Source organism: Chinchilla lanigera, unplaced genomic scaffold, assembly GCF_000276665.1.
Source record: "Chinchilla lanigera isolate Chin_1 unplaced genomic scaffold, ChiLan1.0 scaffold00049, whole genome shotgun sequence".
NCBI classification, from domain to species: domain Eukaryota; kingdom Metazoa; phylum Chordata; class Mammalia; order Rodentia; family Chinchillidae; genus Chinchilla; species Chinchilla lanigera.
This window is the reverse complement of record NW_004955450.1, coordinates 3,178,881-3,195,833: the sequence shown is the minus strand read 5'-3', so window position 1 is coordinate 3,195,833 and position 16,953 is coordinate 3,178,881. Positions and strand designations below refer to the sequence as shown.

The 16,953-nt window shown below is 49.4% G+C and overlaps 2 protein-coding genes across 4 annotated transcripts in view; both read right to left on the bottom strand.

The window, feature by feature from the left end:
• Edc3 (enhancer of mRNA decapping 3) overlaps positions 1-2,684 on the bottom strand; it is a 56,784-nt gene extending 54,100 nt beyond the window's left edge. Inside the window, exon 1 of one of the 2 annotated variants that reach the window (XM_005393549.2) lies at positions 2,353-2,684. The gene's annotated coding sequence lies outside the window, so the exon portion shown is untranslated. Of the gene's footprint in view, positions 1-2,260 lie in introns of both variants that reach the window. The other variant, XM_005393548.2, reaches the window with a different exon arrangement.
• A 3,661-nt stretch (positions 2,685-6,345) lies between these two features.
• On the bottom strand, positions 6,346-11,876 carry LOC102010850 (cytochrome P450 1A1). Of its 2 annotated transcripts, none has more exons than XM_005393546.1 (7): positions 11,797-11,876; positions 8,940-9,805; positions 8,122-8,248; positions 7,940-8,029; positions 7,726-7,849; positions 7,512-7,598; positions 6,346-7,343 (listed from the first exon to the last, which is right to left on the bottom strand). In XM_005393546.1, exons 2-7 carry the CDS (start codon positions 9,774-9,776, stop codon positions 7,034-7,036), a joined length of 1,575 nt encoding a protein of 524 aa, XP_005393603.1. In that variant the 5' UTR covers positions 9,777-9,805; positions 11,797-11,876; the 3' UTR covers positions 6,346-7,033. The 2 variants fall into 2 exon arrangements, with proteins under 2 accessions (XP_005393603.1, XP_005393604.1); XM_005393547.2 differs by having other exon boundaries at positions 8,940-9,802.
• Positions 11,877-16,953: the final 5,077 nt, after the last annotated feature.

Below are 16,953 nucleotides of genomic sequence, written 5' to 3'. Positions count from 1 at the left end.
AGTTTATACTATGGAAATAACTGAGTCAAATGAATTTTTATTTTAAGACAGCGTCTCACTATGTAGTTCAGGCTGGCCTTGAACTCGTGGCAATCCTCCTGCCTCAGCCTCCTGAGTGCTGGGATTACAGGCATGTGTCACCATGCCCAGCTCAAAATCAAATTACAGGTAGCAGTTAACAACTGCAGAGTTTTCTACTGCTTGTAGATTAATAAAAAAAAATTTTTTTGAAGTAGCTACTATATGCTTAACAAATAGTCCCCTCCTTTTATTGGAAACGTCTCTGAAAAACACATTACTACTTTATTCAAAACTAATCTAATAGGTTTATTCTGTAAAGAAAATTCCTATTTCTACACAAAACAGGAAGTCAAGTGCCACCAACTGGGCTCACAGATTCTCCTTTTCTATCAATTTATAATACATAAAGTCTATGATATTTCAAGAGCACTGGCCCATGACTTTCTGCCTGTTAATTCACCTTTATAATCTGTACCCCAATCAAGACACCGAAAATTTCCAACACCTCAGAAGGCACCATTGTTTCCCCCAAAAGATACCCACTGCTGACATTTATGATGAAAGATCAGTTTAGCCTGTTTTTTATGACATATTAATGGAATCATAAAGGTTTTCTCTTAAAATATTTGACTTCCCTCATTCAATTATATGACTGTGCAACTCATCTCTGTGGCTCCACATATCAAACATTAATTCTCTCCAGGCTGGTGGCACACGCCTGTAATCCCAGCACTGGGGAGGCTGAGGCAGGAGGATCACTGTGAGATCGAGCCCAGCCTGGGCTACAAAGTGAGCTCAAGGCCAGCCTGAACTGCATGGTGAGACCCTGTCTCAAAAAGACAAAAAAAAAAAAAAAAATTAATTGTCACCTCTGTGCTGTATTCTCCCACGTAAGTATCTCTCAATGTATTTTCCATTCTGTTGATAACACAGTTGAGTTATTCCCAGTTTTCAGTAATATTCTTATATACATTTTTGTGGTGGACAACTGTACCTACTTCTGCAGTGCATATTACACAAAAGCTACCACTTTTTTTCTTTTGAAGAAGCTGAAGCCGGGTGTGGTGGCACACGCCTGTAATCCCAGCACTCAAGAGGCTGAGGCAGGAGGATCGCTGCATGTTCGAGACCAGCCTGGGCTACAAAGTGAGCTCAAGGCCAGCCTGAACTGCATAGCGAGACTTTGTTTCAAAAAACCAAAAAAAAAGCTGAAAATGTACAAAGTGAATAAATTTTCCAGTACTGTGTGAGTACAGGGGCACACTGAGTCGTGAGGTAAAACGCATTTACACGTCACAGTCAAAAATGTTGGACACTTTTCTCATTCCAGTCCTACCCCCCTACAAGGAGACGCCACCAAAAAAAAATTCTTAGTACAGTAATCCAACAATCTATTCTTTGCAACCGTTTTTACTTCACCGAGAAACCAACCACAGGAACTTTGTGTCCAGTACATCTTATCTAGTACTCATTATTTAAAAAAAAAAAAAAAAGTTGCAATACAAAACTGCTCAAGACTGGTCATTTACATTTCGTATGAAGTAAGACCTACAAGGGACAGCAGATCTAAATTAGTTTCGTCTCTGGTTAGTGAAAAGCAAAAAACCACTCTGAGTCGCTAGTTCCTCATCTGTAACCACAGGAGTCTGTTAAGACCAATTTATTTTAGCTAATCAACAGGTATTACCGATAAATACAGTCAGCACGCAAAGGGTGCCAATAACACGCTAAGAACCGCAGACTTCGCGGAGAGGGCAGGAAAGAATCAAGGAGAAGTTCCGGGGATTCAGCAGAGGCTGTTCCCCGCCAGGTGCCAACTTCTCTGCCACTCTCTCTCCTCCCCCACCCCGTACACCTCTGTCCTGAAGTTCGCAGTCACAGATGCGGCACTCGAGCTCCTCCCCGCCACCCACCTCGCTGTTCAAAAGGAAACTGAGGCACGCAGCAATGGGTGAGCCGCAGCAACCACTAACGGAGGCTGGACCGCGTCCCGGCTACCAACACGCACACAATTACCCTAGGCAGTTAGAACCCCGCTGGCCTCGGCCTCCCACCTCAAAACCCTGGGGCCAACCGTGAGAACCCAGACCCCTCCGCACCCAGCTCGACCCCAGCTCGCGCCGCCTCTGCCGAGGTCTACAAGGCCTGGACCCCCGTAGCCTAAACGCAAACCCGGTCGGCCACGCCAAAAGCTTCCTCCCGCGAACACCCACACCCGGGCCGCCTCCCCGCTTCCCACCTCCGCGCCGTACGGCCTGTGCCTCCTCCGCACACCACACAGAACCGCCCTGCTGAGCGAAAATACCCAGCGAGGGGCTTCTCCACACCCACCCCACAGCACGGCCGCCGCGCCGGAAGCGCCGCCGCGTCTCCACGCCGAGCCTGATGTCACTTCCGGCGCGACTCCTAGGAAACGGGAGGCGAGGTGGTGAGCGGCGGGGTGCTGGGAAGTTTGATAAGTTGGAGGACGTGGTCCCCACGGACCTTGTGGATTTACAGAACTGTGCGTGAGTTCCGGTATCACGCGCCCGCCTGCTATTTGCCGGGTTGTAGGCTGCAATCTGGGTTCTACACCCCAACCACCTGGCCCAGGTTCCTGGGGCGCATGCGCTTCTTGGCTGGTTTATTGAAAAGCTCTCCTAGCCGGGCGTGGTGGCGCACGCCTGTGATCCCAGCTCTCGGGAGGCTGAGGCAGGAGGATCACTACGAGTGCCAGGCCAGCCTGAACTGCAGAGTGAAACTCTGTCTCAAAAAAAAATAAAATAAAAGTGTGCAGCTGTTTCTCATCAAGTTGGCGGGCAAAAAAGCTGAGAAGCCAGATATTAAAGAGAAGAAACTCAAGCCAAAAAGGCTGGTGCCACTGCCACGGTTAAAAGGGTACAGGCTAAGAAGTCCAAGAAAGGTCAGCCTTACAGCAGCCGAAACCTATCCTGGTTAGAAGAATCGGTAGATACTACCGATCTGATACGTGTTCTAGAAAGGCTTTGTACAAGAGAAAGTACTCAGCTGCTAAAGCGAAGGTTGAGAAGAAAAAGGAGGTTCTTGCCACTGTCACAAAACCAGTTGGTGGTGACTAAAATAGTGGTAGCGGGTAGTTAAGCTTCACAGAATGCCTGGATACTGTCCTACTGAAGATGTGCCCGAAAAGCTGTTGAGTCATGGTAAAAAAAAAAAAAAAAAAAAAAAAAAAAACAAACTAATAAAAAAAATTTTAAAAAAAACACCTTTACTCAGCAAGCGAGGAAACTGCGAGCAATCATCACTCTCTGGACCATCTTGATCATCCTCACCTGGCGCCTCAGAGGCCGCGTGGTTTTCCTGACTCATAACAGTCCTCCTGCCTCAGAACCTAATTAAATAACTGATGCGGTTTTTTTAAATAAAGTGTACAATTCAGTGATTTTTATTATATTCACAAATGTGTGTCTTGGTCACCACTAATTCCAGAGCATTTTCATCATTCTACCATAAAGAGTGATGGCATAGGTACTACTATTCTTCCATAAAGATAAATTTGAGTCGTTTGTAGGAGAATGGATGCACTTGAGACCATGATGTTAAGTGAAGTAGATCACACAAGCTTAAATATTGCCTGGTTTTTCTTACATGAGAAATCAAAATGTAAAAGCTTGGTGTGGTGTCGCACACCTGTAATCCCTGCACTCGGGAGGCTGAGACAGGAGGATCGTTTTGAGTTCAAGACCAACCTAGGCTACAAAATGAGCTCAAGGCCAGCCTGAACTGCATAGCGAGACCCTGTCTCAAAAAAACAAACAACAAAAAAGGAAATCAAAATATAAAGTGCAAAATAAACAGGTAATAGGAAGTAAAGAGATAGATGTGTCTCATAGGGGAGGGGGATCAAGAGATGAAGTGGGAAAAGGAAGAAGAAAAGAATTCAGATGTGTTAAGTACATACACCAACGCCCCACGAGGAATGTAAACATATACTGCGAACATACTAATAAAAATAATTTTTTTAAAAAGCCCTGTACCGTTAGTAGTCACTCCCCTTCACTCCATCCCCAGCCCCTCAAAACCATGCATCTGCATTTGATCTCCATGGAGTCAACTATTTTAGGTATTTCCTATAGTGAGACTGTGTAATAGGTGGCCTACACGGATAATGAGTGTCTGTTTTCTTCCACTTAGAATAATGTTTTCCAGGTTCATTCGTGCAGTAGCACCTACTTGTGCTGGCTTCCTTTCTATGACTGATTAGTACTTCACTGTAGGGATGTAACACCCTTGTTTATGCACTCATTAAGTGATTTGGGTTATTTAACGAGTTATTTAATACGTTTTTTTGGTATTATAACTAGCATTGTTAGAAACATTCAGGGACAAGTTTTTGTGTGGTCATCTGTTTTCATTTCTCTTGGATATATATCTAGGAGTGAAATTTCTGGGCCATATGGAAACTGTTTCACCCTTTGCAGAACTGCAGGCTTTCCCAAAGCAGCTCTGTATATTATCTTACATTTCCACAACAATCAATGAGTGTTCCTTTTTAAGGACACTAAAATATAGCACACTTCTCTAAAGAGACACTCAGAACCCTCCAAATGATGTAACTAGGGAGTATTCAGGAGAGACATTTACGGGAGGGATAACAGTTTCCTGCTCCACGTGTACTCTGCCAGCTGTGGTTCCCATGTGAGAATAGGACAACTGGAAAAGGTTCAAAGCCTGCCTCTGACCTGCCACTGCCACATGAGGTGGTCCAGTAACTCATTCCACAACTAAAGAAGATTTATTCTGGTTCAGAACCTCAGCAATGATGAGAACCTAGATATAATAGATTCTTGTCACATACAACACTTCTGCTCCAAAAGTCCAACAAATCTAAATTCATTAACCGGAGTGGTCATGGATAATCATATTTCCTCTTAGCCAGTCAAGAAAGAATTCATGCTATAGTAAACTCTACTTACTGCACCTATACAAATAGGGCAAATAGAAAGGTCACCTGGTTCTCTAAAACAAACCAATTCATGGGGCTGGGGATTTAGCTTAGTGGCAAAGCACCTGCCTGGCAAGCACAAGGTCATGAGTTTGATTCCTCGTACCAGAAGAAAAACATACATACACACACACACACACAAAAAAAAAATCAGTTCAATTCTGGAACGTGTTTCTATTGCCTGGGTTTCATAATCTAGGCCAGTGGTGGCAAACCTGCTTGCCACAGTGGGCTGTTTGTATCACTGAAAGCTCTATTACTGTGCTTTTCCTTTAATATACGAGTTGGGTTTTTTTCCTAAAGTAAAACCTCAGTATTCAGATTTAATTGCAGTGATGGCAGTTTGCAATACATAAATGCATTTTGGGTTGCAATTTGGGCACTCGGTCTCTAAAAGTTTCACTGTCACTTATCTATGCTGTTGGCTTCTAGATCTACTTTACAAGGCCTAAGAGTTATTTTTATTCTGGTAATTGCCTGTGTTACAATTGCTGACACAGTAAATCCAGAAACTTAAGCGCTACTGCCCAGAAGCCACTGTTACTTATGATGGCCCAATAACTCCTACCCCAAAAGAAGAAAAGATTAATTCCCTAGCCCCACCCCCACCTCTGGGCCCCACCTTCCCATGTGCAGGTTGGGTAAGCCCTGCTCACCATGAATGGAAAGATATGTTTAGGAGCCAGGCCCTTCAACCATTTGGGAAGGTTCTCAAAAGCAAAGACTGTATTTTTTTCCCTCGGTTCTGGTTCAGAGAATGCCCTCCATAGATGTGCAATAATCCAGTGAGGAAGGAAGACAGTGCAGTGACAGTCTTGTCCCCTAAACAGACTGCTTGAGGGCAATAACTTCACCTCTCCATTCCCATCGCCTACAGGAAAACCCAACACAAGACTGGGCCCAAGGTGGGCATGGGCATGTGTGATGTCTTCAACTGAGATTCAAAAACTTTCCATCTGGAGGACTTCTGTGTAACATTTTTATTTAGCTCCGGTGGAGACTTCCTATACATTTATGAGCACTTTGATTAAATTGTTCTCTACTGCATTAGATGCTTCTTAAGATTATATACAATAAATGCAAGCACACAACTCTAGTGCAGGCTAGATTAAAAACGTCATTGTGTACAAACAAAAAATATAGACATTTTAAACCAGGTATAGTGATGCACACCTGTAATATCAGTACTTTGAGAGACTGAGGCAGGAGAATCACAAGATTGAGCCAAGCCTGGGCAAACACAAAGACTTAGCAAGACTCTGTCTCAAAAAAAAAAAAAAAAAAAGCGCCTGCCTGGCAAGCGCAAGGTCGTGAGTTCGGTTCCCGGTACCGGAAGACAGAAAAAAAAAAAAAAAAAAAAGAGGTTAGGGATGTAGCTCTGGGTAAAGGGCCTGAGTTTAATCCCTAGTATCACATACAAAAAAAATTCACATGGGGTGTAGATAAGGGATGCCAGGAAAAGGTAACTGAAATATTCCTTCATGCCAGCCCTGGTCCTTGGTCTTAGGTGTAATTCTTCTTAGATGCAAGTCCCATCCCCACCCTGGACAGGAACAAGGGTTTTACAAGGATAGGAGGCAGCCCTGTTTGTTACTGTCTGGAGGTAGGGCAGACAAATGTGATTCCCCAGGCATGGAGTTGCCAGCCCATGGAAGCACATCACCTAGCCTTGGGAAAATGGCAATTCCACCTCTGTGCCAGTCTCTTGGGCTGGTTCTTCCCTTCCTCCAGGAGGATCCCACAAGGATCAGACAGGTCCTGGCAGGCCTGCTCTAAATGTTTCTCCAGCCTGGCAGCTGGTAGGCCCAGAGACTTCCAGAGAGCTCCTCAGAGGTTCCCAGAGGCTGAAAGACCCAACTCTGCTGGGCTCCCAGCTCAGGCACCTCTGTGGAAACCCCATGGGTTCCTACATCCTTCTGCTGTCCCCACTGTCTGTGTTTAGTATGCAGCGTGGGAAGTTGGGGTAGAGAGCTGGTATGATTCTCCAAGAGTCTATGAGTTTCAGGCTGAAGCCCAGATCTACTCCCCATGCAGACCAGGTAGACAGATCTAGGCTTCAGGACACTTGAGGACAGAAGGACGTAGCTGTGCCTGGAAGTGCTTGCATCGGGGATGCTTCATAGACAGACCATAGATGGGGGTCATGTCTACTTTCACTCCTGGTGATACACTGAATTCCAGTTGCTGCAGCAGGATGGCCAGGAAAAGGAAGACCTCCCAGCGACCAATGATCTCCCCGATGCATCGGCGCTTGCCCAAGCCAAAGATAATCACCTTCTCACTCAGTGCCTTGTCCACAGTGCCATCCGGAGAAAGAAAGCGTTCAGGCCGGAACACAGATGGGTCCCCCCACAGCTTCCTGTAATCAGAGGGAGGCAGTTGAAGGGACAGCTGGGGGTTCAGAAGCATTAAGTGCATTGAACCCCAAAGGACATGAATGGGCAAGTAGCACACAGACCGGAGGATCTGTACCCAGGGGATGGTGGCCCAGCCCACCCAGGAGTTTCTGCTGCCCCTTACAACTTACAGGTCATGGTTAATCTGCCACTGGTTCACAAAAATACAGCACCCCTTTGGGATGTAAAATCCATTCAAACTTGTGTCTCTTGTGGTGCTGGGGAAGGAAAAAGCAGAGTCAGGCTCAAGGTCACAGAGGAATCCCCCATCGTCCATGTCATGTCCCTCCCTGGTCCCTCATTGATGTATGCACTATAGCAAGGCCCAGTATCAGATAGCCTCACCTGTGTGGAATGGTGAAGGGCAAGAAGGAGGAGTGCCGGAAGACCTCCAGGATGAAGGCTTCCATGTAGGGCAGCTGGGTTCGGTCAGTGAGCTGGGGCCACCGCTCCCTACCAATCACAGTATCTGCGGAACACAAGACCCAGATGGACTAAGGGGCTGCCCAGGCCTTGGTAGAACCCTGCTTGGACCTCTGTGGATGGAGCCACAACCTACCCAGCTCCTCCTGGATCTTTCTCTGTATCCTTGGGTTCGTCACGAGGTACAGGAGGCTCCAGGAGATGGCAGTTGTGACTGTGTCAAAACCTGGACAGGGAAGAACAGAGGAAGACATCAGGCAGGTTACAGACAGATCAGGACATTTGGGTACAGAAAGGGAACAATGGGCTGGCCCATACCAGCTCCAAAGAGGTCCAAGACAATGCTAATGATCTTCTGGTCTGAAAGCAGAATATTGGCGTTCTCATCCAGCTTCCTGTCCTGACAGTGCTCTATCAGGCTGTCTGTGATGTCCCGGATGTGACCCTGGGTAGGGAAGACACACAGATGAACAACATCTCAAGCCCAGGCCCACCCCCTATCCAGGCCTTGTCCCTCACTGTCGCTGACACCTTCTAACACCTTCGTTCAAGAAATTAACATCTACTGTGGCTGCTGTCCCAGTTCCTCTCGGCCTCCCCAAGCTCTCGGCTACCTTAGAATACTAAGGACACTCACCACATAGATTTTTAAACTATTATCTGAATGTGCTCTTTAACCTTTCTCTACCATGAAGTCAATAGATAAGCTGTTTAAATCCCTCCCATCCCTGCAACAACTGGTCCAGGGTCCTGCATGGAATGACTTTCAGGAGCTCTTGCTTGACAGGAGCCTAGAAGGGCCAGTCAAAAAATAGTTTTACTGAGGCAGGAGGATCGCCATGAGTGCAAGGCCTACCTGGGCTACATAAGTGAGGTCAAGGCTAGCCTGTGCTACATAGTAAGACCCTATCTCAAAAAAACAAAAACAAACAAACAAAAAAACAAGACAAAACAAAACAAAAAAAACAGTTCTATTTCCCTGGGAAGGATGGTGCCCACTCCATAACAGCCTCAAACTCCCAGGGTGGCACCTCCCTGAGGACCTCTCAAGCCTCATTCTATTCCCCTCATCTCTGACCTCCTGGCCACTGATACTATCCACCTCCCTGGCCCACTTTTCTTTCCCCAGCCTGTACCTTCTCAAATGTTTTGTAGTGCTCCTTGACCATCTTGTTTATGAAGACAGAGAACTTCCTGTTCAGGTCCTTGAAGGTATCCATGGAAGAGCTGGGCAGATACTGGAGGATGGGGATGAAGTCAACTGGGTTTCCTGAGGCAGTCAGCTCCCCAAACTCATTATTCAGGTCGACTAAATCAAGCAGCTCTTGGTGGTCGTGGTCATAGCGCCGCCCAAAGCATATGGCAGAGATGACATTGGCCACTGAGACCACCACATATCTGTAGGGGTCAAAGTGTCCAGGCCCTGCCATGAGCTCCTGGAACTTGTTGATAAGGTACTCAGCCTCCTTCTTCACATGCTCCTCTAAGTAGCAGGAGGACGCAGAAGCCGGGTCTGAGGCCAAAGAGAAACTCTTCAGGGCATCCTGCGCGAGGCGCCGGCGGGCAGCCCACACGGGGCCTGAATCTGGGTTGAAAGTCATGCTTTGGCCATCAGAGATGAAGGTGAAGCTGTAGAAGTCAGGCCGGCCCTTGAAGTCGTCGCCCTGCCGCACCAAGGCCTGGCGGATGGTGTCTAGACCACTCAGCACCACCACAGGCGTGGAGCCGATGCGGATCTGCAGCACATCCCCATAGCGAGCACTCAGCCTGGCCAGCGCCAGGTGTGGATTCTTGCCCAGGGTCAGCACATGCCCGATCAGTGGCCACCCCCAGGGCCCTGGGGGGCTCTTCAGGCCTTTGGGGACCTGAGGCCTAGAGGCTCTGACCACCCAGAGTACTAAGCAGAAGATGGTGGCAGCCAGGAGTAGGTCCACAGCGGAGGTGAACATTGGAAGCTCAGACACAGAAAACATGAGTAGTGGCAGGATCTTCCAGGCAGCTGCTGAGAGGTGGGACAAGAAAAGAAAAGTGAGACCATCAGATGGAGGGCAGGAGGAGCCAATATCCTAAAAGGTCAGGATGTTGGTCAAGGAAAGGAGAAACTTCCCAACCGGAACTCCTGAAGGACAAGAGGCAGAGGAGGCAGGAGGCAGAAGTTGTTGAGATGCCAACGTGTTCTAAGAATTTCAGCCACTCTTCATTCAGCCCTGGCAATGAGTCTCTGCAGGGGGATGCAGAGAGGCTCAGAGGAGGTAATTAACTCGCTCAAGGTCACACAGCCAGGAAGTGACTGCTTCCAGACCACTTCTTAACTGCTGTACCAATCTAAAACGGTCTTCCAATCTGTCTCTGATTTTCATATATCAGTGTTACCATTTACATCACATTTCCAAAAATCTGCTTTAAATCCATCCAGATAGCATCATTCTAAACAATATCTGTGTAAAGTACAGCTTTGCTTTTCCCCCAACACATTCAAATAATGTGTAATCAATGTGTATTACCCCAGGTCTCTTTGAGTCCTACTCACCGCTGTGAAAATCATGCTATGGAACGGAGGGAGGTTAGGAATCATCTGCTCCTTGGCCTCTTTTCACATTTGAGAGAAAATGATCTCCAGAAGAGTCACTGACTTACCCAAAACCATCTACCAATTGGCAAAAGAGCCAGGACTCAGCTTCTAGGGAAAGTTCCCTGAAGAGTGGCCAGCTGCTACCATAAGTACCTCCTTTTGAAGGTCAAGAAGGAATTTCCCCAGAACCTCCGCTTCCTATGCTCAGTTCCAGGGATCTAAGGAATCCTGCCAAATAGGAAGGCCACTGCCCAAGCCACGCTGCTGTCAGCCCCCTTTTCTGATTTCAACAGATACATCTTTTAAGAGCAGCTGGAGTGAACTCCCAGAAGAAGAAATCCAGGCCAGTTTTTCATTACGTTCAATTCTCAATGAATGAATAGTCCCAGCTTCCCTCTGTTGCCGGTTACCAGATGGCTAAGAATAAATGGAAGTTTCCCACCCGGTCAGGGCTAAAAGGAAACTACAGACTGGATTACCACAAATTAGGGATGGATCTGAATTTAACAGATCCTGAGAAGAAACTTTGTAGGCTGGACCCAGAAATTCACAGATCACTCTCTCCAAGGTATTAGGCTCTGCCTGGGGCTTCTAGCTCCACTGCACTGAAGGTCTAGGGAGGCAGTTTCTAGTTCAAGTGGCCTCAGACTGGTCATTTTACATTTCTAAGCATGGGCAGCATAATCTGAAAACAAGGGTGGGATATCTCAAACAAGATCTGAAACAAGCCCACTCCTAGGGAAGAGGAGATCCATAGCCATTCTGAGGAAGCTCACAGTCTCCCTGCTAGGTCTCCCTGCAGGAGAGATGCACGGTTCCAGCACCTCCCAGGAGTAGGGGAGATTCCTACAGGGGCTGGATCCCAAAATACACTAGACCCCCAAATCCCTGAAAGAATTGGGGGTACGCTAGCCTTGGAGGTGACATCCAGCTTTTGTAGGGAGATGTGACTGGTGAGTTCTCAGGGACTTGTACTTCCAGCTGCCTGCTGCCTGCAGCCTGCTGTCTATCACACTGACCACCTCCCAGCAAAGGACAGAGAGGACAGTCCCTGGGACTGAGAGAGGGGCTGCACAGACCCCCAGCTTCCTTCAGTCTCCCTGATGGCCTCAGTGAGGAAGACCTGATGTGCTACCCGGGGTACTCCACCCAGAGTCATGGGGGATGAAGTTGGAGCCTGGGTCTTGGAGTCCTACTCTATGTCTAGAGGTTTGGAACTTGATAGGGGACCTCAGGCAATACCTGCTCTTCTTCTGACTTCAGTTTTCCCACTAGGGGGTCAGACTGCCTGGTCACTAAAGATGTTCTTAGCCTTCTGTTTTGGAGGTGATAGTCCAGTGACTACCCAGGAAGATCTGTAATACCCCAAATTTCCCTTTTATTGGGAAGAAAGGAACAAATCAGAAGCCCCCAGCACTCACCCTTGGCTGTGAGGTGCTAAGCTGAGAAGAGCAGTCTCTGGGGCCAGGACCCTGAGGAGGATGGGGAGGCTCCAGATTCTGTCACCTTTAGACTGAGCGTGAAGGCACCACCTTTATAGGAGACTCTGTAAGAGGCCCGCCTCCTTCCCTGGAGCCCTGGGACAGGGGTGGGGGCTGGGGGGTGGCTCTGGGGGTGGGGTGAGGAAAGGACTTCATCTAGGTGCTGACAGGAAATAGGGTGAAGGCTGGAAACACCTGGGACCCCCACTGCCAAGGCACCCCGTGCGTGCACAATGCAAAACACACCCGGGAGGGTTTGGGGGGAGAAGTCCCAGAACAGCACGAGGAGGGAATAGGGTGGAAGGCACTGGCCTTCTCTCGGACATTTCTGCACCCCCACGTCACTGGGCGTGCAAGTGCCAGGCAGGCAGAGCAGAGCTGCTGGGTGGGGACCTCCTTCCCCAGGTCACTGAGTCCCGGCTGGGCTCGCGTGAGAAGCCTGCGACCCCAGCCCGAGGTCATAGGCAGAGGCGCCAAGGCCTGCCCCCGCCCCTCGCCCCGCGCCCGCCGGGAACTGGCCTGGCGCCTGTAGGGTTGCCTCACGGTGCGGCCAGGGAGACCCCGGGCCACCCGCCCTGGGGGCTCCCTCTAGGCTGCCAGGGTTGCGGGAGCTGAGTTTGGGGGCAGAAGAAATCACGGCGGGCTGCAGGGACGGGACGGGGGAGAGAACATGGGGACAGAGGTCGCGCCCCGGGTCGGCGCGGTGCCCGGTTGCGTGAGAAGCGCCCTCGGCGCGCGGGATCGGCGCTGTCACGCGAGGGGGGCGGGGACGCAGGCGCGGCTCTTAAATGGGGAGGGCAGGAGCCGGAGAGTTCCGGGCGCGCGATTGGAGGTGGATGGCTAGGCGGGTGGGGGGTGTTAGGGAGGCTCGCGTGCGGAGCGGGCTGCTGCTGGAGAGAGGCCTGCGCTGTCCACGGTCCCCACCCGCGGCGGATCACGCAGGCCTGCACTGCCCTGCACGCCTGGCTGTCTGCCTGGCCGGTGTCCCCTTGAAAGAGGTCCAAGAAAAAGGCTGCATTCGCGTGTCTAGCTCAACCTGTGCCCGATTGTCACCACTAGCCAAGGGCACTGTCACCTGTCCCCTGGCCCAGGCCATAAACAATCTCCGCCCCCTCCCCTCCCACGGCAATTGTCTGCCTTGGGCATTGCACAAATATTTACCAAGCGCCCACTGTGTGCCAGGTGCTGGCTACTGAAACGGATGAGAACAGAACTGACAATGCTCCTCCTCCAGCGCCCGTTTACATTCCCACAGGGGACACGTGTTACCCGCCACAAAAACACAGGGAACAGAATAGCAGAGGGTAAAAGTGCTATAGAAAAACCTAGCAGAGAAGGTGTAGAATTACAAGGGGACCCGTTGAAGTTCAAAGAGGGTTTTCCGTGATGACTCCAAACAGAATCAGGAGTGTGGTGTCAAGAACCCAAGATGCCTAGATCTGTGGGTGGAGAGCCCCTGGGGGAGGGGGCAGCAGGTTCAAAGGCCCTGGGGCAGCATCACTAGAAGCAACGGGAATGTGCAGGGATTCCAGGACTGGGGTTTTTCCCAGCATTTAGTGCCCTGAGAGAATGGGATGCCTGTAGGGGAACCTACCAACTCCCTTCCCCCATAGAAGTACTCCACTGGGGAATCTCAGACTGTCTGTGTGACATTGACATGGTGCTGGGGCCCAGCCCAGTAACATCACACTGGCCACCAGGCTGAGTTGAGAGGGAAGGCGCAAGGGCATTTTGCTGTATACTTAAGTCTGTCCAGCCCCATTCAGCAAGGTCCACCAGTGGGGGGCAACCATAAATACAGACATGGCTTTGCTTGTTCCCTGTCCTAAAGTATTTAGCCTCCAAACTGGGTTCCCATTTGTCTTTTGCCCTTTCGGATCCCTTCTCTCCACTGGGGCACTCAGACTGTTTGATTGTTTATTTGTTTAATCTGAGACAGGATCTCACTATGCACCCCAGGCTGGCCTTGAACTTGTAGTAATCCTCCTGCCTCAGCCTCCCGAGTGCTGGGATTACAGGTGTGCACCACCATGCTCAGCAAGACTGATCTCTTAAAAAATGTAAGATATCCAAAAAAAAAAAAAATGTAAGATATCTTTCACCTTGTTTACCACCACCTTGTTTACTGCTTTGGTATCTGAGGATAGAAATGGAACCTTTTCCAGAACCTACCAGCTTTCCCAACTCTACTTTGCCCTTACTTTGTCGCTGTTTCCAACTCTTCTCCGTAATAATTCTCAAGACATTTGACCTTAGTTATGACCCAGATGCCACCTGCCACTTGACATGGAAAACCAACCTATGGGACACTGGTCTTGGTCTGATACGCCAAGTCCCAACAAAGGTGAGCATCTGGTAAAGGAGTTAGAGGCAGCTGCACCCAGCAAGAGTCACACTGAGCCCAAGAGCTGGTGCTCAAAGGGTGGCCTTAGGCAGAAGAGGATGTGGGGAGGTACTGCTGGGCTTTCTCAGTATCCTTCTAATCATTCCGCTGCCTGCATCACTGATTAGCTGAGGAGCATCACAGTACCCAAGAGAGGTCTGTGCTTCAGGCCCAGGTAGAGCAAGAGCCACAGGAAGTAGGACGAGAGCAAGGCACTCCTACATGCTCTGGCTTGCTCTACAGCCCCCTTTCCCTCACCTCCCCAGAATTCCCACCCACTCACTAGCTGGAGAAAATCCCAGCAGGCTGTGCACCAGGCTGGAAAACCCTCCAGTGCTGGGCTCCTAGCCAGGCACCCAGGAAACCTCTGCTTTGGGTAGATGTATTGCTCTGCCCAGGGTCTCAAAGGGGTCTTGATGCCAAAGGAATTCCTTAGCTAATAAAGCAAACACCCCTCCCTCTGCCCAGCTGGGGAGACATATCAGAAGGCAAAGCCCAGTGACACCCAGCAAGCCAACAAGGAGCCTGCAGTGCTGCCCTCTTGATTTGGGCCTGAGTTTTTCAGCTAGGATTTGCCACCCCAGGCTATGAGAGAAGCCTCAGGGGGCCCTGGGAGAACAGGCTCAGGCCCTGGGCCAGCACCTCCGTCTCCCCAGGCCCTGGGACAAGAGTGGGATGTACCGGGGTCTCAGGAGAGCTCATCCTTCTCATCATTGGGCTTTGTCTGCGCTACAGCCGCAGTGACAAGAGGGGGCCTCCCTGAGCTGGACAGAGAAGGAGGTGACAGGCAAGAGGCTCGAGAACCTTGGCCTGGAGCTGAACGCCCAACGCTGGGTCAAAGTTTGCTTGCTTTGCGTGAGAAGCTCTTTGGCTGGGATTCCATAGTGATTGATTCTCCAAGGCAAGGCCAGAGGGGTGGGAGGGCTCTGGGCTGCTGAGGGGGATGTGGACAGCTAAGGGTCTCGACCTGGCAGCGTCCTCGGGCCCAGAGCCTTTGGTCGGCACTGCTGCTGTGCGGTGTGTAGCAGGAGCCTGGGAGGCAGGCAAGACTCACAACAGATCCTACTCTGTAGTGGAAGCAGGAGCCATACCCCAAGCTGGGTCTGTGCTGAGCCTGGAGAAGTGGGGGAGACTGCAAGGGGAGCCCTGGGGTAATTATGCCTGTTGTAGCATAATTGTCAAGAGGTCCTAGCCTGGTTAAGTTATGTGGTCACCCCAGGGACACTGTGGGTCTAAGGGTTTTATGGGCCCAGCATCTTCTCCCTTCTGGTAATACCATACTCATCATTCTTTGGGGACCGCCTGAAAAACTCTCTGCCACCAGGTTTGGTGGGCTGATACCAGCCCAAGCCAGGCCAAGGAGAAGCAAATGGGGATTTTGATGAAGTCACCAGACAAAGAAGGTTGTGGAGGAGCTGTGCTGGTTAGAAAATAAATCTGAAGCTGGGGGTAGTAGCACATGCCTGTAATCCCAGACTCAGAAGCTGAGGCAGGACAATTGCCACAAATTGGAGGCCAGCTGGGCTACATGGTGAGTTTAAGACCCCGCCTGGAACACGGATCAAGACTCTGTCTCAAAAAATAAAAAAGTTTGCAGCTGCCAGTGGCCAGTTTTTAAGAAAGCCACTGAGGGGAGGGAGAAGGGAACTACTGGTGGCATTATGCATCTACATTTAGTTATTCCTGAAGCCATGAAGGTCACCCATAGAACATCCTGATCACATGAACCAAACCACCCCCTCCTCCTCCTCTCTTTCTCTTCTTTTCGTATCTTCCTCACCTCCGCCTCATTCTCTTTTTTCTCCTCTCCTTCTCCCTCTCCTTTTCCTTTTGTACTATGAGTTGGGTTTTGAGAACTGCAAGAATTATAACCCAAACCTGACAGCCGGGGAGTTGTACCCAGCCAAGCTCTCTGAGCACTTAAGCCTGGGGAATGATACACACCCAGGAAGACCTACTGGGGTAGGACAGAGTCCTAAGACATTACTGCTGTTAGGCGGACATGTGGTACACACCTGAAATGCCAGTATTCTTAGAAGCTGAGACAGGAGTGATGGAGACCACTATGAAGTGGCCCTGAGCAGGATTTAATATTAACCAATTGGCTTTCCATGTTTACTTGGGAGTGGTCTGAAGCGTACGCACCTTGTCTAGAGATGGGTAGTAGATTTATAGTAAGTAAACCTCTATGAGTTACTCATCCTTACTAAGGCCTGTATTGGCCTGTGAAGTTGGGATGCCTCAAAGGACAAGATAAGGTCATGTCTGAGGACTTTTGGCTCCAACCTTAACTAAAAGGTGGCTATAGCTGCAGGCATCTCACTCCTGCAGTGAAGGCCTTCCTGGAAATAGCATAGTTCTCCTAAATTAACATAAAGTATTACTTGGAGAAGTCCTTAAAGGGATTCCCAGTCCTGCCCAGGTTCCTGCATTTTCTTCAGTATCCCCCTCCCTTGTTTGAAAACCGGGCCACCCCGGGAAGTCTTGGTCTGAACCCAGAAAATCTTCAATTTTGTAGGAGAGTTGGACCCTCCTGGAGCCCTAAAATCACTTCAACTGTCTGATTCATTTAAGCCTTCGCCATCCACTAATTTGGAATATTGCAGGCCTGATCAGTCCACATATTAACCTGTTACAGGAGGCTCCCAAATTTGAGCCCAGCCTGGGTAATTAAGTAGCTTAGTGAGAATCTATCTCAAAATAAAAAATTTTAG

What these genes read in the sequence shown, in the direction of transcription:
- LOC102010850 (XM_005393546.1), bottom strand. Translation starts at nt 9,776, where the DNA reads ATGTTTTCTGTGTCTGAGCTTCCAATGTTCACCTCCGCTGTGGACCTA. An exon ending in AAAGATCCAGGAGGAGCTGG is followed by an intron (nt 7,850 to 7,939) that starts GTAGGTTGTGGC and finishes TGTGTTCCGCAG; the next exon opens with ATACTGTGATTGGTAGGGAG. An exon ending in TGGCAGATTAACCATGACCT is followed by an intron (nt 7,344 to 7,511) that starts GTAAGTTGTAAG and finishes CTCTGATTACAG; the next exon opens with GAAGCTGTGGGGGGACCCAT.